Source organism: Coturnix japonica, chromosome 20, assembly GCF_001577835.2.
Source record: "Coturnix japonica isolate 7356 chromosome 20, Coturnix japonica 2.1, whole genome shotgun sequence".
In the NCBI taxonomy this organism is placed as follows: Eukaryota; Metazoa; Chordata; class Aves; order Galliformes; family Phasianidae; genus Coturnix; species Coturnix japonica.
The window spans coordinates 9366858-9391615 of NC_029535.1; the positions used below are offsets into that span (position 1 = coordinate 9366858).

At 46.8% G+C, this 24758-nt stretch overlaps 2 protein-coding genes and 1 long non-coding RNA gene across 5 annotated transcripts; 2 read left to right on the top strand and 1 right to left on the bottom strand.

Annotated features, from left to right (window-relative positions):
• Positions 1 to 1723: 1723 nt before the first annotated feature.
• Positions 1724 to 12597, top strand: LOC116654298. The gene is made up of 3 exons (XR_004309442.1): positions 1724 to 1869; positions 2988 to 3107; positions 11896 to 12597. It is a non-coding gene; the product is annotated as an uncharacterized LOC116654298 (long non-coding RNA).
• Positions 4890 to 18200, bottom strand: ARFRP1 (ADP ribosylation factor related protein 1). 3 transcript variants are annotated; one of them, XM_015881988.1, is made up of 9 exons: positions 18082 to 18200; positions 16881 to 16980; positions 16438 to 16525; positions 15893 to 15975; positions 15342 to 15423; positions 14983 to 15053; positions 11753 to 11853; positions 10143 to 10226; positions 4890 to 5154 (listed from the first exon to the last, which is right to left on the bottom strand). In XM_015881988.1, the coding sequence occupies exons 2-9, from the start codon at positions 16971 to 16973 to the stop codon at positions 5019 to 5021; spliced, it is 738 nt and encodes a 245-aa protein (XP_015737474.1). In that variant the 5' UTR covers positions 16974 to 16980; positions 18082 to 18200; the 3' UTR covers positions 4890 to 5018. The 3 variants fall into 3 exon arrangements, with proteins under 3 accessions (XP_015737474.1, XP_015737475.1, XP_015737476.1); XM_015881989.1 differs by having other exon boundaries at positions 18035 to 18164; XM_015881990.2 differs by lacking the exon at positions 4890 to 5154 and having other exon boundaries at positions 8922 to 10226.
• A 164-nt stretch (positions 18201 to 18364) lies between these two features.
• Positions 18365 to 24669, top strand: ZGPAT (zinc finger CCCH-type and G-patch domain containing). The gene is made up of 6 exons (XM_015881927.2): positions 18365 to 19076; positions 19804 to 19937; positions 20469 to 20627; positions 21493 to 21624; positions 22473 to 22890; positions 23358 to 24669. Exons 1-6 carry the CDS (start codon positions 18460 to 18462, stop codon positions 23494 to 23496), a joined length of 1599 nt encoding a protein of 532 aa, XP_015737413.1. The 5' UTR covers positions 18365 to 18459; the 3' UTR covers positions 23497 to 24669.
• Positions 24670 to 24758: the final 89 nt, after the last annotated feature.

Here is a 24758-nt window from a genome sequence, read left to right on the forward strand (position 1 = left end):
GCACTGCACACGCAATGACCATTCAAGCACGTCCCGTAGCTCAGCCCAGCTGTGTCACTGCTGGCTCTGTCCCTGTGGGTGCTGCGGTCGGTCACTGCTGCCCATCCAGCATCACTTCCCTCAGGGCTTTTTTCAGTCACTTGTGGAAGTCACCATGGTGCCCCAGCTGTGCAGCCTGTGGTGGGGATGACACCACGCTCATCTCTTCCGCCTTGAATGAGTTTGGCTTTTTTAGGGCTCTTTTTGCCGAGTCGTTTCCAGGAAGAGTCTGGGCTTTGAAACGGGAAGTTTTCCCCCATTGAGTTGTTCAGAGCAGGATGAAACACACGCTAAGGGGCGGCTGGTCCCCATGCACCAGAGTGGACCAGTTGGTCTTGATGACCTCATGGGGTCTCTTCCAGCCTAAGAGATTATGATATGATTTAGAGAGCTGGTAGCCACACTCTGGGATGCTGGTCTGGCCGGGTGGTTCCTCCAGAGACAGAGAGAGGGGCTTTTCCTGTGCATGTTTTTTGTGAACAAAGACCTTTATGGATCCCACTGCTGTGCTGCTGCCTCCCACTCGGTGTGTTGGGATGCCCTGTGTTGATTTTTCTGCCCATAAGACAAAATATGGGGCTCCAAGTGAGCCTGGATCTGCCCACGCTGTGGTTCAGGCTGAGCACGTATCCAGCTTTGTTGCTGCTCTCAGCTCCACGTGGATGTGTGGGGAGCAGTGCAGGCACGGGGCTGGTGATGCACGTGGGCTGTGCGGTACGTTCCATCTCACCCAGAACAACTGATCTGGAGCAGAGCCCAGGAGAGCTTCCTGCAGCTGGATGCTGGTGCTGGTCGGGCTGTTTGGGTTTTTCCAGGTTGTTCTGCTGGGTTCTATTTTGCTTTGGTTTTTGGTTGTGTTTTTTTCCACTGTTCTTAATCCATGCAGATCTTTGTCCCATCCATTATAGCAGAGCTTTGCTCCCACCCCCAGGAGCTGAGGAGCCTTGCAGACACTGTGTGTGATGCAGAACAGATGCATGCCCTGCCCCATGACGTGGTGCTTTGCTGCTGGGGCCCCCAGTGCCAGGTCAGACCCTTCTCTGCCGCACCAGAGCTGCAGATCTCAGCCAGCTGGATGAGGATGTTGAGACAACAGGGGGTAACTCAGCCAGTGTCAGGTACCACTCAGAGCTGACATTGCCCCACTGCTGTGATGCAGGGATGGTAAGGACCAGCTGTTGGTGCCAGCCTGGTGTGCAAGGAGCTGTGTCCCTTCGTGTGGTTTCCAGACAGGTGACATTTTGAGCACCGGGGCCATTTTGTAGCTGCCATGAGAAGTGCCAGCCCTGCCTGCAGAGTTTGTGCTGCTCCGGTGGGGATTTCTGTGTGGTGAAGCTTCTCCTTCATGCAGGATCTCAGTTATCATGGCAGGGATCTTCCTGGTCAATGCCGACCTTTAGAGCAGCATACAAAGGGTGTTAGCAGGTGGATGCCACTTGGGTTCTGGGAAATGGGGCTTTGCTATGAGATCCCACACCAGTCCCATGGTGCCAAAGTAACGCTGCCTTCCTCCTCCTGCTGCAGCTCACAGGGCTGCTCACGCTCACTGTAGTATCACTCATTGTGGAGCAACTCAGAGGATTAAACCCCCCATAGGGTTTCACTGAAGTTTCCAGCACTTGGCAGCACCAACTTCTTCCTGGTAATTTAAATGGCACTTTTCATTATAAGCTGCAGCAGAGAGGAGAAGGCAGCACCATTAAACATGGACGTGGTTCTCCCCCAGGGATGACTCAGATGTTTTGTACACAGAAGCCAATTTCCCCTGATGCTGTGAGCGCCGCATAGAAACTCCAGCCTCACAACGGCCTTCCCGATCACCCGACATGGGTACGTACTTAAACAGGAAGGAAAGAAAGAAATACCCCGCAGCTTATTGAAGCAGCTGATGCACAGCTGCGTGTTCTGCACGGGATGAGTCGGGCTCTCAGGTGCGGCGCTGACTCATGGCTGGAGCTCCCAAATCCCAGCTCCAGCAGCAGGAGGGGTTGGGACACGTCCCACTGCGATGCGCCCAGAGCATCGTGATGCCCCAGAGGGGTTGGAAATAGGGGTGATGAATGATGAATGGGGGCTGGAGCTGGTACAGGTTTGCATGGTGAGGTCACACGTCACTGGTTCACATCTTGGTGTCAGCAGTGAGGGCAGCTGGTGCTGGATGGTACCTGGGGGTGGGGGGGGTTTGGAGGTGTGCAGTGGGGACATGGTGTGGGTTTGTAATGCAACTGGGCCCAGCTGTGGGGTCACGACTGGATCAGAGGTCAGACAAAGTCACCCCCTGTCCTGCAAACATCCCGCAGCACTGGCAGTGCTCTGATGGAGCAGGAATGCTGTGTCCTCCTGCACCCAGCCCTGGGAACAAACTGAGCTCCAGGGAGAGAGAATGCAGGAGAAGGTGAACGCAGGCTGAGCTTGTTCAAATCCGCCCACCATCATTCCAAAGAGGCACTGATCTTATCTGCTCTAAAGCCCGGGCTTTATTTGATTGTAGGGTTTTTTTCTTCTGATTGCAATCCACTGCTTTGCCCACGCTCTCCCTGCTGAGACTCGTCCCTCCCTGCTGCACGTGTTATCTCTGCAGAGCAATGCCTGGCGATGGGCTGGAGCTGTGCAGGTGCTGCAGGGCCAGTGCCAGGGAAGAATTGAGTTGGAGGAAGTCAGCCGTGTGCAAGAGCAGGAGCAGCTTAGGGGTGCTGTGCAAAGCAGCCTGAACTTGGCACCGGGGTGAGCAAAAATGGGACCTGAACCTCCCATAGCTCTCAGGGGACATGCAGGACAAACAGAAGTCACCAGGAGTCTGTTAGTAGAGATGCATTGATGGGGCCCATGCTGCTGGTGCTCAGATACGTGTGGGCTCAGGGAGCTGTTGTTCTCCCACAGGACTTTACCTTTCACTCCTCAGCCCCAATTTCTTTCCCTTCTCAGTTTATAATCTCTGTTCCCTTCAGGGCTTGAGGAGCTTCCTGTAAAGCACAAAGAGTAACTGAGAGATGACGCAGCAGCTGTTTCCAGCCTGGGATGGTTGGATAAATGGGAACTGAGAGTCCTGCACAGGCTCAGCACACCAGGTAAGAGCCATAGAACGGTTAAGGTTAGAAAAGAGCTGTGCTGGACATAGCACAGCTGTGCCATGACTTCAGCTGCAACCCAGAGAATGTAGAGCGGGGAGATTTGGTCATTTTTCTATGGAATTAGGAGGAAAGGATGATTCCCAAGAGCATGAGGTCAGCAGGGAGGTGTGCTGGGGGGCTGCTGCTCTCAGCCATATGGGCTGAAGGGCATCCTCAGCTCTGCAGTACAAGGAACCAGATGAAGACTTGGTGAGATCGCATCAGCCTCACGTGCAGATTTCCTGATGCTGGTTTCTATTTGCGTCTCTGCACTTCCTTCCCCGTCACTGGGACTTGGTAGGACTTCCCAGAAGCAGCACAAGGAATATTTAGCTGGGAAACACAAAGATAAGGAGCGTGCATTCCTCACTTTGTGGCCGAGCCCAAAAGGAGAAATCAGATCTTGGCAAGATAAAAAGCAAATTCTTTCCCCCAGTTTCGTCTGTTGGGTGCTGATAATGACGTCATGCAGAAACAACCAGGCCAGTGATTCAACATCTCTGGTTTACAGCTACTCTGTGCCCTTTGGTACAGCAGTTCTACTCACGAGTTGTTTATTAGGTCCTGCACAGCATGTGGCACATGAGGCCATGTGGTTCTGCCTCTTCTCCTGGCACAGAGATGAGCTGTGCTGTTAAGGTGGGTAACAGTCCTTGCAGGGGATGAGGCTGCCTGGGGGCAGCTGCTTTCCCTTCCATCCTCCTCCCCCTGCCCAGGTGTGAGCTCTGCTCCCCCTGCTTCCATCTGCAGAGCAAAGGCTTTGCTGCTAAACTGCAGTGTTCAGTACGTGTAGAGATGAAACACAGCCTCAAAGAGAAGATCTGAAGATGAGCCTTGTTTGGTGTCCATTCCCCAGCTACAAAAGCCCACCTGTGTGGGTGGTGGGATTTGGTTGCTAAATCCACAACCCCTGAATGATGCTCATTTGAATGTTAGTGCCTGTGCGTGCAGTGAGGAAGTGCTCTTTGTACCACTTATTCCTGAGAACAAAGAGTTCCTCATGCCCCTATGGAACATGCTCTTCTGCTGAGTGTGACTCAAAAACACACTGCTTAAGATATGTCTGCAGAGGAGCTGCATGCCAGGCTGTTCGGTTTCTATAACTGCACAGCAGCTCCTGGCTTGGAAATGAACTGGAACACAAACAGACTCCGCAGGTTTCAGTTTCAGGGCATAAGGATCCAATTAATTTTACAGTGAATTTAGTTTGTCCTCAGAGCGGTGCTTACGGTATAAATGAAACACAGATTTCTAAAGGCTGCAGTGCAATAGGTTTGAATTAGTGCCTGCAAACAAAAGGAGGGCTGGGAGGATGAGCAGAGTGCTGGAGAATCTCTCCTACAGAGGCAGCCTGAAAGCTGGGGTGCTCTGCATGGAGAAGGGTCTGGGGAGACCTCCCTGTGGCCTCCCAGTACATAACAGGGGCTTATAGGGAAGTTGTTGGGGCATGCTACCAGTGAGTGTGGTAATAGGATCAGAGAGAAGAGTTTTAAGCTAAAAGTGGGGAGATATAGGGTTAAGTGTTGGAGAAACTCACTCCAAGGCTCTGACAGGGGCTTCCCAAAGAAGCAGTGGCTGCCCTACCCCAGGGGGTGCTCAAGGTTGTGTTGGATGTCCCTGCTCATGACAAGGCTTGGAAGAAGACAATCTTTAAGGTCCCTTCCAACCCAAACCATTCTGTGATGCTACAAAACATCGAGCTTGGCATCCACCTGTCTGAAGGACGCATAGTCCAAAGGATGAAGCTTTCACCACGTGCTTTTATGAAGCTTTTACCACGTGCTTTTGTGCTTGTTGGAGCTGGCAGCCGCCTCTGTGCCCTGGCAGAGCAGCGCAACGCCCACCTTACTGCCTGCTTGTGCCTGAAGATCAGATAGACAGCAGTTCCATCTGTGACGAACAAGGGCTTAAGCAGGAATCCTCCATGGTGCAACACTCCCTCCCATCACAGCTGGAGCAGAGGACTGGATGGAAGAAGTGCCGAGCGTCTGTGGATGGCTGCCACCTACAGATAGGCACAAGAAGGAGGCATTACTCATTGGCAGGGTGTGAGGGCACTTCCCGCGTATTCTGGCGGTGGCTTTGTTTCATGGAAGGGATCTTTCATGCTGTGAGTTCTTAACCAAATTTCTCTGCTGCCTCACGGTGACTACTGCTTCTCGGTACCCTATGGCAACATGTGGGAGACACTTTGCACTGTCCTCCTGACGTCCTTGGAAAAGGGATGTGGACAAGGTGGTGTTAGTCCAGAACCAGCAGCCTTCAGCTTAAGGGAAAGATGGTGTCACCGAGTGGGAATGAGGAGGTTCCCCCCTAACCACAGAAAGTGATGTTGTGTTTAAAAATAACTGGCAGGCACAATTCCTCAGCTGAGCTGTTAGTCACCGCACGGCTTTGTGCTCCTTGTTCTGCTTGATTGGAATCTGACGTCAGAAATGGGGTCATGTTTTTCCCCAGTGCCCCAGCCCTCGGATATTCTCCTACATCAGCCCTGACTGCTGTCAGCATCATGATGCTCTCAGCAGAAAGTACAACCAGCATTCCCTTATGAGGTAACGGGTCGCGGAGCTGAAGATTCCTGTGATTAGATGTAAGCTGTGCAGATAAAGCTGTTTGAAAGCAACTGGCTGGGGCTGTATTCTTGGGAACTGGTTTGGGATAGAAAAGAGCCAAAACACGCCTAGAGAAACGAATGGAAAGCCCCCAGTGGTTGTCACAGAAGCTGGACTTACCCGAAGAACGGTACAACAGTTCTTTGAGGGATTTCAGAAGCTTAAGAAACAAAACTGCATGAAAAACCTGACATCCAGCACACCAAATAATGGCCATGTTACGCTCTGGAGATGTTTCATGTGGGATTTCCAACTTCAAGTAAGTCGGTTACAAAATCCCGTTGTGAAAAAGCACCTGCCCTGCTTTCCCTGCTGTTCTTTGTCCTGATAAGTGCTCTCCAATGCCTCTTATTTCTCTGCAGGCAGATTTGAGCCAAAATGTTAATGGAAAACTGTGCCAAAAGGGATTTTGAGAGGGCACCCAGCCCCCAGCCCACCTGCAGGGTCAGTTCAGCCTGCTCTCTTTCTTGCGGCTTGCCCAGTTTGATGTCAGGAAACCCGCAGACAAACACTTGGAGTCACTTCTTTCAGCCTCTAAAAACGGGCCCAAGACTGAAGGCAAACCTGCTGTGTGGACACCACTGTGGGGCTGCCCCTCAGACACCACCCACATCAATCAGATGGTTTCTGACACCCATGATTTGAAGGGATGATGGTGAAGACCAGAGCCAGTACAACCCTCTTTGCATTTCTTAGCAGTTCTCTCTGGAAGTCCCCTCTTCAGGCTGGTTTTCTTGCTAGCAGACAAGATCCACCGTCCTGTTTCAGCAAATGAAATTACCTAAATCAATCCCGAACCTTGTAAGTAAGGATTCTGATCCAAGTTTTTAGCAGAGGACTGTTGCAAATGTTTATTTTCCAACCCCACGATGGTACCTCATAGTTATTCATGAGCCCTTCTGGAAATCATGACTAACCAGATCACCTCGTGTTCAGTGGAAACATCGCTGCTGAAGAGAAGCAAACTTCCAGACCCACAGAATGTTTCCTTTAGTTTGAGATTCCTATCTCCGTGTGTAAAGGCAGATCCTTACCTCAGCTGAACAGATGGATGCGTTAGACATGGCACAAAGGATGGGCCAGCAGCACAGGAGGAGGAGATGGTAGGGAAGAAAAGACTAAGGGCAGCCAGAGGAGTTGTAGCTCAGTCATTCCACACCTTCCACCAGATCCAAGCGAACATGAAATGGTTGCAAACACAGGCAGCACTACAATGAGCAGAGAGTTCAAAAGCAACAAAAGTGCTTTTTTTGGGCATCATTCTTAAGCGATGCTGTTGTCTCCTGTTGCTAACAGCTAATAAATGTTTGCCCAGTAGGGAAATTCCAGAGGGGTGAGAGAAAATTAATCTCCTGCTAATGTTCAAACAAGGCAAGTGAAATACCTACCACTGTCCTCAGCCACTTAGTTTTATCTCAGTGTAAAGCACATCAAAGGACAAAAAGAAGATGAGTTTGTTTTGGAATAGAAAGCAACTGTTTGGAGAAATGAACTGCTGTGAATGGGCAGAGGCAAAGCAGACCCATCTCAAAGGCATCTGAAACACTGCTTACAATTACCTGCACTGAAGTGTCCTTCCTTTCCTTGAAGGTTTTCTAGGGACTTGTAATGGAAAAGCATTCTGTAAGGGCCTAAAGAAAGCACAGGACTAAAATATGATGAATAACTGATGAAATCACTGATCAGGACCCAAACTGGTTACCAGCATGGCACCCCTGCCTGTGCCAGGGGGATTATTTCATTGGTGTTTATGAGTTACGTCCCGTCCCTTTTGAGAATGCTTTTTCCATACCCACTCCATCCTATTCCATAGGTCAGTCCTGAAGCATCGTTAGCAGTATAAACCCACTTACAAAGACAGAAGCTGAAATAAATCAACTGAAGAAGCAAGTCGTCCTTGCGGACGTGTTTATGATCACGTAGAGCAAACACAAGCAAAACCCCCAGCTGACTTAGCAGCACTCTGCTCTCAGTGTGCTTCAAACAGAGTAGCTGCACACTGTGCACCATTGGTGAGATACAAGTGTAGGTCATGCTTGCACAGCAAGATTTTTATCTTGTACCTCTCAGCTGATCCAGCTGAATTCCTACACTGCAGTCATGCTGCAGCGTGGAGGACACACCAAAGCAATTCTAGGACTGCTTTGACTGTGTTTGCTTACTGGGCTGCATGCAGAAATCTTGTGACCGTACCAGGTACTTGGTCATGTTGGAAAAATCTGACTGCTAAACTTGTCCTAAAACACACCTTGGGTGCCAAGCAGCCACACGCCCCATCCAATACCTGCTGTGAGTGTTAGAAGCTAATCCTCCTTGACTTCTGTGGGCTGATGCATCTTTCCAGGCACAAAACAACCACCACCACTCCCAAACATGAGAACTTTGTATTTCGAAGTCAAAACGTTGCTTGGTATCAAAACATTCTTGGTGTCTAGACACTTATGAGAACAACTGTTTCCTTAAGCTCAAAACTGTTTTTCTTCTCTCATCTCCTGTGGTGAGAAAGAGATCTCAGAAAGGTATGAGGAAAGCTTGGAAAACCCCTGGCATCCAATTAAATTGATATTTCACATTAGTTGACTGAAGAATTTTATCTCTTAGCTTTTCTTCTCCTGTTACTGTTTTACGTCTTCAGCCTAATTGTTGACATCAACCCTGCCAACTGAAACAACAGCCAGGACCACAGTTACCTTGAAAGGCCTCGTGCTTTCAGAGATGGTCAAGTGGGAGAGATGTCCTTTACAAGTAAAGGCCACTGAACATCCTGTTCTCTTGCACACCTGAAGCTTTCAGCCTTACAAAACATGCAGCACCTAGAAAAGGAGCTACTACTTACTTACTGAAGTGTTCTTCAATTAATCTTCTCGTTCTGCATCCACAGAGTGTGTAGGAAACCCAAGATGGGTCACTGGGTCTAAAGAAACCTAATGACATCTCTTGCTTCCAGCTGGATCTGTGATTCTGGAATCACTTCCATTCTGCACCAATCACTGTTTTTCTTGCGGGACAACTGCCCAGCCTTCTCCTGTCTTAGTGGTACAGAGAAGTAAGATTCTGCTCTGGCTTCATGTACTTTATGAAGTACTTCATGTTCTTTCACACCTTGACTCCAAGCAAGGAAATGAATGCTTTTGTGGAAAAAAAAAGGATTGGCAAGAAGTTGAACACAGAACATTTAACACAAAGGGCTTTGGCAAGAGCCAGATAACATATCATTAAACAAATATCACCATGTATCTTACTCAAACAGAGCCAGAACAATGTACACTTCATCAGGTGCAAACAGCTCTGAACACCCACCAGTGCCAAGAGTAACTCAGCCACACAAAGAATAATGCCCACAGCCAAACCACCATTAAATGCATCCAGATGTTTTCAAAGAGGTATTTGGAGAAACGTTAGTGATACATCCACAGAATTACCAGCTGGGTTGGCCACAAGAGAAGTGAGCAGGATCTGACTTTGAGAGCTGCCTTTCTGTTCTTTCCTGCATTTCAAAAAGCCATAGAAGGCCAAGTACCAACGTTCCTGAACTTATAAGACTCATCAGTTGCTTGAGCAAGAGAGTTGGAAGGAGCAGGAAGCTTTATTGCATACTGATTTTCTCCCTGCCTAGAGGTTCAGATTTTGGCCTAGACATTATACACAGAGTGCCCCAATTCATTCCAGTTAAACAAATCAATCAATTATTCTTACAATTAAGAAGAATGCACAGCAGAGACTGGCAGTCAAAGCAAGGCAGTGCTTCATGTCCTGTTACAAATACCATTTTCAAACAGTGTATCACTGTGCTACAGGTTGGCTTCCATATTTGTATTTACCACGGGTAAAAGTCATTGGATCAAAGTGCCAACTGAAAACTGAATTATTATCAACACTGTCTCTCCCCATCATACAAACAAAAGCATAACAGGGCCAGTAAGACCACCTTTAGTAGCCATGGGGCTGGAGCAGCAAGGTATCTTCTCAGAGAGAAGGGAGAGCCATTCCCCGTGCTCCTTCCCTTTCATATTCATGTATTCGGTTCCTTCAAGAGAGGACAGTTCCAAGTTACTGGCCTCTAGCCCATCAGACTAATAAATCAAGAGTCACAAAGTAATACAAAGTAGAAAATGAAGTTCTTTGCATCTGCAACAAATTACAGATTGCCACTCAGTCTATGCCCTCAGGCCAATGGCTTAATACTTGAAGTAAGAGATTCCCCCCAACCCCAGCTGGAATCCTTTGCTCAGGTTTTTTAGACAAAGAAAGAGAATGTTCGTCTTCAAACTTCGGAAAGAATCAGGTGTAATAGAAATCTGGTGGACCACCTTCTTTAAAGAGAACACTAAGCTGTGTGGGAAGAGAATGTCCATTCCTTGGCTGCCTTGCAATTCCTTACGTTATGTCCTTCTTTCTTGGGGGTCGGTGGATGTTCCTCACCACGCACTTCACCATCCATTCAATTCCCTCGTTCACTCCTTTGCTGAGGAAATAAGACAGGTAGGCAAGATTAAAACACACATGGTGCATGTAGGCCCTAACTGACCACTTACATGAGAAACTGAAGGGCCCTGCCATGCACTTAAGTGCTGGCATTACTATGGTAGCCTCTCATACATCCAAACAATGGGAATCAGATCTTTTTTCAGCTTGGCATTTAAAGTCCATCTTTTGTTTCTCGGTTGTTTCCACATGTCTATGTCCAATCTAATGAGTCATCAACCCTGGGGAAACCTTGAATGTTAAAGAACTTGAGAGTCAGCTCCTTTGAGGTTATTTGCTGCAAGTCCCAGACCAGTTATATCACATATTCCAATCTGGCTCCCACTTCCTGTAATCATCTGTGCTGGGTTTGCCAAGCAACAAACCCATCTGCACAGCTTCCCAGACAGGACTTCTACCACTATTATTATTAGTGCAAACTCAAAATGAAATTCTGCAAGGAATTTCCACACAGATCAAAAATAGAAGTGTTTGTATGAAAACCACAATGGTAAAGGTTGCATTTCATAAGGCTGTTATCTAATGCTTCTCTTCCAGTCAGTGCTTAACCATTGTTTTTATTGATGTGGTCATTCATCTGCTTAACAGCATTTGGCTCTTAGTAATGTAGGCAGCTGAGATTTTTTCCCCATGGGTTAAAAGCTTTACTTATGTTTTCCAGTAGCCTGTGTCAGATTACAGCTTTGTTGTTACATTAAAAAGAAGAGAAGAAATCTCAAAGCTCTGGATTCAGTACTTTGGGTAGTAATTCATTCAGCCTGCAGTATTTCTCTAATCACCTCTCACATTGCTTTTGACTTCATGCCAAATAACACTTTTCACTGAAGAAATAAAAGTGTTGCCAAAGTATTACAAGACACAAGGATGATGCCAAGGTGCTGAGAACTGAGCAGCCTGGTCAAGGCCATGGCACACAGCTACACAGGCACAAACAAATATCCCAGCCTCCCAAGTTCTGGTCTGTTCTAGTCGCTGTGTCTTAAACCACACACCTCCCTGGCACACAAGCTCTATCAGAGACAGCTGTATACACACTATCTATATAGCAAAGCTCATCTGCATGCCCAAAAATATGACAGCAAAAGCATAATTACCAGCAACAGAACACCACTCGTTGCCCTATCAGTGTCATAAATAGCTGTATTTTCAATTGACTTACTGCATAAAGGCCTGGGGCTGCAGCAAAAGAACCACTGCAATGATTAATGTGTATGGGGAAGGAAAAACAACGGAGAACCATCACCAGCTCCATAAGCCCCCAAGTGCCATTGCTCCGTGCCTGTGAGCAGACAGGGCTGCTACATTTGCATTATGTTTTATAGAAAGGTTTTACAGATGGAGTTGCTGACCTGGTACAAGTTCAAGGTTAACAAAGGTGCATCTGTCACTGCTGGGAAGGAAACACAGCACCCTTACTGTGGTTACTGCAGTGTGCCATACTGATCCCCTTGTATGGCACCACACAGCTGTTCTGTTAACCAGAACATCATCAGTTCTCATACTCACCCAGTCAGAGCAGAGCAGGCTTGTGTTAGGCAGTCTCTCTTCCCAATTTTGTTAATGCAGTCACTAAACGCTGTTTTGATGTCAGGAATTGACAGACAAGTCTGCAAAGAAAATCAAACAAGAGCTTTCTTTCTATGTTTTAGACATGTGTTTACCCAAACACCACATCGGATCCTTTTGAGACTTGAAGGATTAAGCCACATGGAAGCATAGTAACATCACAGGAGTCAGCCTGGACTTGGGAGCTGGGATTCATACCAGTAGGTGTGGAAAATGGGTGAGAGATGACTTCCAAATGATCAACTTGTTCAGGTTTCTAAAACATTCAGCTTGTTTTCTGTATGACATTCACTGCCTGCCAGGAGCATCTGAGCTTCTCGTGCTTTGGAAGCCACAACTGACATTTTCTCTTAGTTCCTCTCTTTTCCTCCTTCCCATCTCCATTACAAAACAACTGTTTATAGATGTGTTTTGTCTCCCAGCTGAAACCAAGGAGCAAACTAGGGAAACTGGGTTCGTGACCACATCATCAGCCTAACAGTACAATGATAAAATCCACACATGACCTTTCTGAAATGATGCTATCTACCACACCAGAGGAAAATCACAACTCAAGGAGTCTGATATCCATCTTCACTTCCCCTAAAGACTGTGTGCAAAATCATCACTTCACGTAGGCTCCCTGAGGCATGGTCGTGCCAGGACAAAGCTTCAATCATGGGCTTCCCAGCCACCTCCAGGGTAACTGGCAGAATGGAACTAGAAAAGGAGCCAATGATAATAAGGTAGCTAATAATAATAAGGCCCAAACAAAAATACTGAATAATAATAATGATTCTAACTAACCTGGCCTGCATTCTGTGCTGTTATTTTTAATGGATGCACTAGTGGGATGCTTTCCAATATCTCACTAATTTCAAGCTAAACTCCCAACATTTATCCTACGACCGGGAATGCAAGACCTCCTCCCAAAGTCATCACACAACACTCCATTTCCACAGGCTCATTGTTTTAGCTCACTTTCTCCAGTATTTTTAATAGCTTTCCTAAGTGAGGCATTCTGTTCCCCATTTTACAGCTCAGCAACACAGAGAGTTTAAAGGCCTTTAAATGCTGCATTCAGATCAAAACCACAGACAGAAAATTCTTGTTTTGCTGTTTACTCAGCAGTCAACAGGTAAAGCAAAATGGGCCAAAAGTGGGTCTTTGACTTGAGAGTCAGCACCAAACACTACCTATCAGATATGGATGCCCCCAGCAAAGCTACAGCTCCTTTAGAACAAACAGAACCCAAACCAGCCCACTAACAACACACTCAGCATTTAATCAGCAGTTCAGAATGGCCTTGTATGGAAACTCTGCTAAACATAGAGTGTATTCCTGGTAAAAGAAGATTCACATTCTTTTCAGGATAGAAAAACTGCTATTTCACGGCCCATGATGTTATTCCATCTCCTGATACTGCCAAACATCACTCAGCGCTGTGTCGATACAACTTACCCCAGGGTAACAGTGGCTGCTAAGAGAGGAATTTCTGTCTACAAGCTATTCAGCATCAGAGCCAAAAAGAATCTCACCCTTTACAAGGCTGCGTGCATTTCACAACTTTCTTCACTTGTTCTTCAGAACACAAATCCATGCCAGAGTTCGGAGACGTTACAACACAAATATCCTTCTGACCTTTGTAAACGTAACCAACCTACATTATTTTTTCACCCAGAAATACCAGAATGATTAAGACACCATTTATCTTCCCTCATTATGATCTGTGTTAACAGCAGAGGAATGCTGGGGAGAATTCTTCATTCCAATGACATGCCTGGAGAATCACAACAGAGTAATTTTCTCCACTGATTGCTCTGTAATATTGTTTTCTTCCAAAGGTCATCACTTCTGCTACATCAGTGGAAGAGAAAAAAGCCCTCTAGTTTTCTAATCCTTGCTTACGAAAGCCTAAATAATTACTCAGAAATACACTACAGACCCTTCAGTATTTTGTTAATAGCACTGACGTCCCTTCACTCTGTGTTCACATCCAAGATCACAGTCTAAGATTAGGCCCCTATGTATATAACTTAGATATGACTTGAAAATAGATACACTTCCAGCCAGCACAGCTTTGCTCATCTCATCACAGTCCTGTGACTGCATGAAAGCAATGAATCTGTGGGCTGCTCCTGAACCCTCTGAACCTTCATAGTGTTTACCTTAAAAGCCTGTTTCAAGTACCTCTTTGTAGCCACGTGAAGAGGTCTAGTTGTTCAGTTTACACTGGCCCAGATTGGGTGCCAGAAGAACTGACCTCTGCAGTAAGTCCATAGCAAAAAATGCATACATGGCCATGAGGAAATTTCAAACAGTTTTTAAATCACAGCATGTAGTTAAATTTCAATAGCAAAAGAGAAGAGTGCAGATTGCTCACTGTTACTGTACTGCTGCATGGAAGCACAAGAGGTAACATTCTAGTTTCCACATAGAAAAGACACTCATCTTTCCCAAACACAAGAGTTCACAGCAAAGTCACAACCTGAAATCAGGAATTGTGGATCTTAAGTTTATGCTGTCCCTAAAGTGGAATTAACTTCTTTTCTTTCTGTGCCCACATAACCTGACGATCACCCAAACATCTCCTGCGTTGTACAAATGGATGACAACAAAATCCTCCTTTATATCCAAAGCAACATCCATGGAAATCTCAAGGATCTCCCACAAATACACTCACTGAAAAAGGTGCACAGACCAGGAGAAGGAGCTGGGAAGCACTGCCACACTTTGGAACAGACGCTGATCACAGCTGCAAAGGCTCCTACTCCATAATTTCCCAACAGTCTCTAGCTCCATCTAGAGACTGATCTCTCCAACTGCAGTACTGGAATTCCACGTAAAATCCAGAAGAGCATAAACAAAGTTCACTAACAATGTTTTGCTAAATAAACGAGGAAAGAACCATATCAAGATACCAAGCCACAGCACAAGAAAGCCCTCCCATAGCTATAGTCTGTTCTGTTCACAAAAGAAAGTTCAAATCAGGAGAGAAAAGTGTCTCTGTAGTAAACTTACCTGCATCACTGGGAGAGAAAGGAAAAACTAAATTCAAAGAATTTGTTTCCAGCAGCAAGAAAGCTCAACAGGTATCAGTCCAGGAATATAAAATAACTTAAATGCAGAGCCCAACTTCCCAATGTCTGTTTGTTTGCTCATGTAAGAAGCACATGTGCAAATAATCTTACCTCTACATCCTGCTTGTTAGCTAACACCAGAATGGGAACTCCTTCCAGAGCTTCGCTAGTAATCATCTTCTCTGTAAAGCACAAAAAACAGAACAGAGGTTTAGCCAGTTCTGGAGGACAACGTTGTGCAGACACAAGACCCTTCTTGCCCAATGAAGCAAGAGGCTCCTCCTCATGCTGTATTTTTATTTGCTCCAACCTTTCAGCTTTCTGCCTCATAAACACAGTTATTTATGATGAGAAGATGCAAATGTACTACAGATGTGTCACCAACTGCAGGATCAGACATGATGGCAATAACAGAACAGTGCCAAGAAACACGAGGAAATCACAGGACGGGTAAAATACAGCAAACTCACCAAAAGCTCTTTTAGATTCTGAGAGCCTCTCCTCATCAGTGGAATCAATAACATAGATGACACCGTGAGATTCAGCATAGTACTGAAAGGACAACACAAGATATTAGTGCATGTATAGGGCCAACTGTTACTCTTGCAGATTTCTATTTTACTTGGTAGAATTTTGATACACGTGAAAGAGATCAACCACATAAAGCCAGATGTTTCCATCACATATATCTGGAGAGACGAATGGTGTCACATCACATGCATTGCCTACTGAATGAAGCAGGTGAAGAAACACATCTGCCCCCCAAGCCCTGAAGAGCTTCTCCACCATCACAATCCTCATATCTAATGGTAATTACCACCTGTAAACACTAATGCAAATATGAAGCACAATCTTCATGAAGATAATATATATATTGAAGCTAATTTCACAAAGATACACTCAAACCTTTGGAGAAGTGTTGATGCTGAAGACTAAGGTTACCATTAAACCCATATGATGATTAAAGGATCATAGTTCTGTAATTGTGAAAGAGACCAAAAGAAAAAACTACATCTCCAACCTTGTCCCAAAGAGACTGTAGCTCCTCCTGGCCCCCAAGATCCCAAAACATCAGCCGAGTTTTGCCAACATCAATTGTACCAACTAGAAGGAAAGAAGAAAAAACAATCCAATGAAAACTAAAAAGGGTCTTTAAAGTACAGACACTGAGAGTGAGGGGTTGGAGCAAATCATATACAGTGCTACTTCCAGCAGCACAACAATACATGAGGTAGAAGTGACATCTATATCAGATAGAACCACATCAGTACAAATAATATCAGAATCAGGCCAAAGAATTCCAGCAAAATGTTACTTAACTGCAGAGCGTAGCCCTGAAATGGAACATCTGCTTCGTTAGGTTTTCATGGCTTCAAGGTTACCTTTGCTTATAAGCTAAACAAGTCAATCTTATTCTTACACAAAATAAATGGGGTTGGGAGAGAAGACCTTCATTTGCAGGGACTATTTTGGTCTTGCTTACTCTTAAGTAATTCAAACGCTCCAAAAGAAACTGTTGCCTAACTTTGCAATAATAATAACAACAATCCAGACATATTTACTTACTGTTTAAGCCTACAGTGGTTGTGATTTTTGACAGACTCATCCCTTTGTAGTTCTTGTTAAATCGAGTTTTAGTCTGTTCAAGGAAGGTCTGAAAAGGAATGTGAAATAGTATTCACTCTCATATATTCTACTGCCTTGGGTGACCCTGCCCCAGATCTCCTTTTTCATGACTGCAGAACCTTGTTCCAATAGATACTGCCCTAACCTTGAAACAAAGCACTTTTCTCGCTCCCTATTTCAGTGCAGAAAGAAGGGCTCACAAGGATTACAGGATTATCAAAGCTTATGCTAAATTTAAATACGAGATAAAAGTTGATTCCTTGGGGGCAACATCGCTTAAATAGCTCATGTTACAGACAAAGACTGACCCATCTGGTGGAAGTTTTGTCTCTGAAGATGGGGATGTTTAGAACTGCATGCAATTGGTAACACTCAGCACTTACTGTTTTACCAGCATTGTCCAAACCGAGGATCAAGATGCAGTACTCATCCCTCTGGAACATATACTTATAGAGCCCAGACAGCAGAGTATACATCCTGCTCCTGCAACAGATGCCAGGAAATCATTAACAAACAGATTATCTCCAGAATTCTTCCACTCCATGATCTAAACTTCTCCCAACATCAGATTAATAAGTGACATTACTCGTTTATCAGTAACTCTTAAGCCAACCCTAGGACAAATCACAGACACAAAAGGAAGAGTGCAAACAGCTCAAGATCCAATGTTCAAAACATGATCTTCCAAGTAGCTTAACCTGTGTTTCAGCACACAATGCACAGCATCCATTATGAACTCACTTCTCAACTCAAAGTTTGTTCTCTCTTGGACTTAAGAGCAAGCTAAAGTCTGCTTGAAAGTAACTTAGAGAACATATAAGACTCGTAGAAAAGAAGCCAGTGGTGTGCAGATATAGAGGAGTGTTCTGAGCAGGAATGTGCAGGTTGGTGCCCCCTCACTTTGTTTATGACAGTATTATGGGATCTTCAACAGCTGAACCGAGCTCACAGCCAGATCACAGGATCACAGAATGAGCCGGGTTGGAAGGGACCTCAAGGATCATGTAGTTCCAACCCCCCTGCCTGGCAGGGCCACCAAACATACACCTTTACTAGATCAGGTTGCCCAGGAGACCCCATAGATCCCCATAGAGACCAGAGAGACCCCATAGATCCCCATAGAGACCCCATAGATCCCCATAGAGACCCCATAGAGACCCCATAGATCAGGTTGCCCATGGCCCCGTCCAACCTGGCCTTGAACACCTCCAAGGACGGGGCATCCACAACCTCCCTGGGCGGCCTGTTCCAGGGCCTGACCACTCTCCTAGTGAAGAACTTCCCCCTAACATCCAACCTAAATCTTCCCTCTTTTAACTTCAAACCACGTACCCAGGCGGTGTGTGTAGGAACCCTCACCTATCCCAAACCCTCCTCTCTCCAACAGCAGTGCTGCTGCAGCACCCGCTATACAAGCAGTTGGTCACAACACAACGCCCCTTAGACCCCCCCTGCCCCACAGCCCGCAGCCCTCCCCGCCGTCCCCACCCCTCAGAGCCCGGCTGAGCTCTCAGATCCCTCCACAGTCCCTCCGTACCCCGCAGGCCCCGGCCCGGCCGCACAGCGCACACCGCAGCCCCTCACCCGGTACCGGGAGCTCCTCCCGTCACCCAGCGCCGCCTCGCTCCCCCACCACACCAGCCGCCGGCGCCGTCCCTCGCGAGGCACTCTGGGAAGTGTAGTTCTCACACCGCCTCTATGGCGGGGAGGTGGGGTTATTTTAAACTACAACTCCCAGAATGCTCAGCGGCGCCGGATGCGTGGGGCGGGCCCGACTGCGCAAGCGCACTACGGAGAGATTGGTCGCTGAAGTGGCGTTGCGCGACAGCTGGAAAAGCCGGAAGTGGCTGCTCAGAAGGGCGGAAGTGGGGGGGGCGTAATGGCGGCCGTGCTGTGGGGGTGCGGGAGCTGAGCGGGGAGGTTCGGATTGAGGCCTAAACCGGGGCCTGGCTTCTATTCGCAATGGATGAGGAGAGCCTGGAAGCCGCCATCCAGGCCTACAACGCCCAGCTGCAGCAGGTTGAGCTGGCTCTGGGGGCGGGCCAGGACCCCTCGCAGCGATCGGATCTGATTCAGTTACAAGAAGATTTAAAGCAGCTGATAGAACTGACCGAGTCCAGCCTGGTGGCTGTGAAGAAGAGCAAGTTGTTGGCTGCGTTGGATACAAGCGCCTCCTGTGTAAATCAGCGTGAAAATCCCGATAGCTGTGCCCAGGATGAGGAATATGCTGCCTTCAAGGAAGCCATTGCTGAGCTGGGGACTGATGGTGAGCCCTCAGCTGATAACAGCGAGAGATCTGCGACGGGAGACGAAGAAAGCAAGGAGAGTGAATTGAAATGCAGCGAGGAAGAGTCTGATAGAGAGGAGGAGGAGGAGGAATTGAGTGGGATGAAGGTTAAAGCGCCGTATTACAGCTCGTGGGGGACGCTGGAGTATCATAATGCCATGATTGTGGGGACGGAGTACTTGGAAGATGGCAGTGCAGGTGTCAGAGTGCTGTATCTCTACCCCACTCACAAGTCCTTGAAGCCGTGCCCGTTCTTCTTGGATGACAAATGCAGATTTAAAGAGAACTGTCGGTAAAGAAAAATATGGAGGGGGAGGGGGCTCGTATCCTCGCTGCTGATAAAGGCCGTGTGATTCAAAGGCTGGAACATCTGAGTGTTCCACGCTGGCTGTTGTAACCAATGGGATTTTGCAGTGTTATTAAAATCCATTATGTATGGTAACAGGTGGTATCAAAGAGCTGGACAGTTCAGGTAATGCAGATATGAAGTGGAAATCCCTGTGGGCAAGTTGCAGAGATTTTACCTGATCATTCCAATAGCTACTTTAGTCACAGGCTTATGAGTTAAAACAAAAACACCCAGGGCTGTCTGTTGATGGTACCTTTGTTCCAGCTGCGGGGTCTCCATCTTTGGAGAGCTTCAAATCTAACCCAGATGAGGCCTTAAGCAGCCTGATCAGGCTTTGAAGTTGGCTTTGCTTTGAGCAGGAGGCTGAGATCTCTGTGTCTGTGTGCAGTCCTCATTATCTCAAAAGATCTGTGATTTTTCAGAGATCTCCCTATCAGGGAAAGCTTCATTCTTGGGAGTGGGATTATTTCTTCTATTACACAGCATAAATTATATGAATATGGTGAAAAACGAATGACTTCTTTAATTGAAATGATGCATGATAAACCTTCTGATGCAGATTCATCACTGCTGACAATTTGTTTGAGTTTCCTGTCAGGAAGGAAGGGGTTTATATTTCAAGCCCTTTCTAGTGAGGTAGATCTGACTCCTTTTCTGTCTTCCCTGGCAGGTTTTCACATGGCCAGGTGGTCTCTGTGGAGGAGCTTCAGCCTTTTCAGGAGCCCAATCTGAGTACCCTGGAGGTGGGCTCAGCCTGCCTGGCCAAACACAGTGATGGGATATGGTATGCTGCCAAAATAACTGGTGAGTGGTGTTTGTGGGTGTTGTGCCAGAGCTGTGTAGAGATTGAGCACCCATGCTGAAGGAATTACAAAGTATGACCGTTTTGGTTAATGATAGCAAACACTTGAGGATGTAGCTGTGGCCTTGAACTAAAAATCTGGAGGTAGTTGAGAACGTGTTCTGAGTTGTGTCAGGCTTGGGAAGGGAATAGGATAGGAAATATACATGCATATACAATTGCATATTAGAGTAGAACTGCAGTAATCTGGGAGCTGTTGATAGAGGCTCCCCTCTGTTCTGAGAAGTTTTTTTCTTTGGCACTTGTTGGGTCAGAGGGAGTAAGTCAAACTTCTTTTTAGTTCCATTTGTTGACAGCCCATATTCCTCTATTTTTATAAGTAAATCTCTTAAGCCTTCAGCTGTTTTAACACGTGTTCTTCAGGCCTTCCTCCTCTCCCGCATCATTCCCTGAAGCCAACTTTGAGGAAGCTCTCTGCAGTGTTTGTATTGAGAGTTTACTTGAACTCTTGTTTCTTGCTTTTCCTTCTGTAGATATTGACAGTGGTTACTACACGGTGAAGTTTGATTCCCTGCTGCTAAAGGAAGCTGTTGTAGAAGGAGATAGTATAATTCCCCCACTACGAAGCGAAGATGGTGCCTCATCTGCTGAATCTGATGAAGACAGTGTTGATGATTCTGGTTATGCTAAAGGTGAGAGGGTGGTGGGGGTGTGAGAGAAGTGCCTTGTGATCTGTGTCTGCCTTCTGTCACCAGTATGAGTCTGGTGAAGCTCAAATGTTTCTGTAGCAGCAGGTAGAGGGCGCAATGTTTTATAATGGAGTTCCAGTTCTTAGTCTGTTTTTCAAGTGGGTGTGTGAGCTGAGCAAGTAAAACAGGAGACTTCTAATCTCTCCGGAGCCTACACAGAGCTGTATAACACAACAGGAGTAAGAGATCCCAGGCACAGGTATTCAAACCTCCCAGTGTCTTGATGAGTAACAGCTGTGCCTGGCTTTTTACTATGAAGAGGTGACACCAACAGAACCAGGTTCTCTGAGCATACACAGATAGCACTCTGTCTGTGCCCCTGTTTTGTCACAGGGACAAAGCTGTGTCCTATTGCTCAGTAAATTCAGCCTAATGGAGATTATTGAGTGCTAATAACACATCATTAGCATAGTAGCCTAGAGAATCCTCATGCTACTGACATGCACTGGAGGCACTAATTAAGCACATTATGTGCCACAGTGCCAAACTTTGCTGGGATGTCATATGTCAATCTGACCATTCCAGAAGAAAGGAAAGAAAAGAAACATAGAAACTTCTAGGCGATTCTGCTTGGAACTGTGAGATGGTATGTGCGTTAATTCAAGTGAGAGCTCTCAAATAACCCTCTAAGTGGTGTTTGTAAAAGGTGACAGCATAGCAGGAGCAAGTAAGGCTGGAGGAGCTGCTGAACAATTCTGTGGTGGGAGCAGTACATTGTATTACATCAAGAAGGGTTTTCATGCTCTTGAAGGTTTTGCAAATCAGCTTTGTGTCTGTGTGTCACCGGTTTGTCTTTTCTGTGTTACAGTGATAGATTCTGGGGTTCCAGAGAATGGAGAATGGGTTCCTGCATGCAGTTCCTCTTTCGGTGGCTGGGAAGCCCACACTCGTGGCATTGGCTCCAAACTGCTCGTTCAGATGGGATATGAGTTTGGAAAAGGTAAGGAAAGAGGGTTATCATGGTGGTGTGAGAGCCTGCCTGCATTGCAGTCTCAGTCTTGTGATGCATCCTAAGGCTAGGTAAGAAGACCAAGATTTTGGACGAGGCAAAAACTTTGCTGAAGGGCCTGTTAGATAAGGCTTGAGGTATGTGATGAATCACCCCTGGGTGGAAATGTTGGTAGGCAAGAAGAGAACTATTTAATCGAAGTACAGCCGCATGTGTGCACCAGCTCTTGTATGGTAACAGCAAAAGTTTGGAGGCATTTAAAACCATGGTCAGGTTAATGATTAAAGCTGTGAGAACTGTTGAATGAGCTGTTCAAAGGCTTTAGGTAGGTAGAAAGGAACTGATTTATGAAGCTTGTGATGTCTGTATTAAAGCATCTCCTGGCTCTAGACGTGGACTTCAAAGCCTGCTAAACTAGCTTCTTACTACACAAATTGGATGGAGCCTTGGGGGCTTTGGGAGGCCAGTTTGCTACTTGATTTATCTCGGATTCTCCCAGAGGAACCAAACCAGTTTTAAGAAGAACCTTCCTTGAGAAGCCAAGGATGTGAAACTGAACCTTGTCTTACAGAAACTGACCTGGTTATTGGCCTTGGGCTTTTTATCACTTATATTCTGCTTGAGGAAGGCTCCTGTTGTCGATTTACATAGATGAGCTGCAGCTTTTGGCTGTTTCCCTTGATTTGGATGGTAGTTACGACATTTTGCACGTCCAAAGCCTGCTTGCTTGTTCTAAGCTTGTCACTGTCAGTGTGAGTTTGTGGTGGGATCTGACTTGGAGAGGGGATGTCCTTCCTCTTGGTAATGGCTTGGTGACTCTTATGGCTTTTCCCTCTCAGGGCTTGGGAAGAATTCTGATGGCCGAGTGGAGCCGGTGCAGGCGGTGGTACTTCCTCGAGGGAAGTCCCTTGACCAGTGTGCTGAGGTGCTTCAGAGAAAGAAACAGGGGAGGTTGGACCCTGGCAATTCAAAGAAATCCCGAGCAAAGGGAAATAACACTGGGAGGTCCCCTGCAGGCAGCCGCAAGCCACCCCGCAATGTGTTTGACTTTCTGAATGAGAAACTGAGAGGGAAGAACACAGGAGAGAAGGTTGGAGGTATGACACTGCCGGAAAGGAAAAGCAAAGAGATCTACCATGCCAGCAAGAGCACCAAGAAGGCCCTGAGTGTCCGCCTCTTCCAGACAATGGAAAAGATTGAACAAACACAGAAGGATATAAGAGGAATCCAGCAGGCCCTGGCACGCAATATTGGGCGGTACGAAAAACTTCTCTTTTGGGCTGTGGGATAAACTGAGGATTCTTGGTGCACTTGGGAAGGTGTGGGCTTGAAATTAGGTGTGGGAGGAAGGAAGGAAACTATTGTGCATGACCTGGGGAGAAGTAGAGGGAGAGAGCCTTTAACGTGTGCTTCAGCCCAGCTTGGACACTGGCAGGTGTGTCTGAGGTCCTTTGGGTGGAATTCAGGCTGTGTTAAAGAGAGGAGCTCTCTCAGGAGAAGTCCCATAGTCCTTTCCTTCCCATACCCATCTCTGAAGTGCTGCTGCTGAGCAGCACTGGAGGATGTTTCCTAGCCCAGACTGTGCCGAGCATCAGGTACTTCCTGCCTTCAACAGGTGCCTTGGGCTGATCCCATAGAAAAGGGAAGACCCTCTTAGGATGGTGACAGACCTCTGATCTTAACCATGCAGGATGACACATTGCTATGATGCTTTTTGCTTTCAGGCACAGCGTTGCTGCCGCTCAGCTGGAGGAGAAGCTGGCTAATGCACACAAACAGCTGGGGCAGCTGCAGGCCCAGGAAGCCAGTCTGCAGCGGGAGCAGAAGAAAGCAGACACACATAAGAAGATGACTGAATTCTAGTCTCTGAGGAAGGTGTTTGACTGCCATGGTTATCCTTCTAGCTAACTCTTGTGCTCATGGCCTCAAAGCCTGGATGAGCTGTCCTGCTTCTCTGGGCCTCAGGCTGCACTCCCAGCCCAAAAACTGGGCTGAAAAGCAGCAGTTCCTGAAACCAGATGCTTCTGAGCTCTGCTGGGAAGAGGAGGAGCCCACATCTGTCCAGTCTTGAACTTTGTGTAAGGACTAGCTACAAGAAATACAGTTCTCTGCTATCTTGCACACTTCTTTCCTCTCATCTCTGCAGTAGCCAGAGTGTGTAGCTGCTCAGATGATAACGTTGCTGGCTACGAACAGGATGAGGAGGGCCTTTGAAAGCCCCACATCCTGCCATCGGTTGTGGCTTGTGTTTGCAGCCAACTGATGAACACAAGTGGAGGCAGGGTCCCAGGCACGTTTTGGCAGAGCAGAAAAGGCATATGTTAGTTGAGAACAACAAAGGCAAATTGCTTCAGCTGCTCTCTACACCTTCTGTCGTTTGCTATGGGGAGAACTCTTAGATAAGGAGCAGTTTCTCATAAACCTTGTGTAATGCATAGACAGAAAACTGGCAGCTCAGGGCTGGGTATTAGGGGCCTCAAGCATCATATTTCTTCAATTTCAGTGTAAGAGTATCCCTAAGACATGCTATAGCCTAACTGATCGACTTGGCATGGGAAGCTGTGTGGTTCTGTGAGTGCCAAAGCTGGGGGAGTAAGACAGCAGAGTAACAGATTCTCAAACCTCCTCGCTAGGAACAACACTACAGAGAACCTTGGGCTTCTGTCCTTACTTGAGATTTTCAGTCCCATATGGCTCTCTGAATGCCCATCCTTTATTAAGAAACTTCAGGACCCAGTCTCAGGTCAGACTGAGCACGAGGACTGGGAGGTGTGTGTGTGTGTGTGTGTGCTGAGCACACAGCCCTGCCTGGGAGCAGGCCAGGCGAGGTGCCCTTCCCTGCTGCATGGTCAGTGCTCTCACAGGAGGGATGTCCTCTCCCCAAGGTTGTATTCCCTGTTGGCTGCAGTTGGCCGTTACCCCAGAGGAGAGCTGGTGATTTCCTCAGCCTCTCTTTCCGGTGGGATTTATTCATTGTAATTGTGTTGGTTTTTTAAAAAAAACAGTCATCATAAATTGTTAGTGATTTCAAGCCAGGACACGTTTTTTTCTTAATTAAAGAAAAAAAAAAAAAACCGAAACCCAAATCAATTTCCTTTTATTCTGAGTCATTTTCTGTCTCATGG

Excerpts from the sequence above, each read along its gene's own strand:
- ARFRP1 (XM_015881988.1), bottom strand. The coding sequence starts at position 16,973 with ATGTATACTCTGCTGTCTGGGCTCTATAAGTATATGTTCCAGAGGGAT. Across the intron at positions 15,976-16,437 it reads AACCACTGTAGGCTTAAACA|TTGGTACAATTGATGTTGGC; the intron begins GTAAGTAAATAT and ends CTTTCCTTCTAG. Across the intron at positions 11,854-14,982 it reads CTAACAAGCAGGATGTAGAG|ACTTGTCTGTCAATTCCTGA; the intron begins GTAAGATTATTT and ends TTTTCTTTGCAG.
- ZGPAT (XM_015881927.2), top strand. The coding sequence starts at position 18,460 with ATGGATGAGGAGAGCCTGGAAGCCGCCATCCAGGCCTACAACGCCCAG. Across the intron at positions 21,625-22,472 it reads GGGATATGAGTTTGGAAAAG|GGCTTGGGAAGAATTCTGAT; the intron begins GTAAGGAAAGAG and ends TTTCCCTCTCAG. Across the intron at positions 22,891-23,357 it reads CTGGCACGCAATATTGGGCG|GCACAGCGTTGCTGCCGCTC; the intron begins GTACGAAAAACT and ends TTTTGCTTTCAG.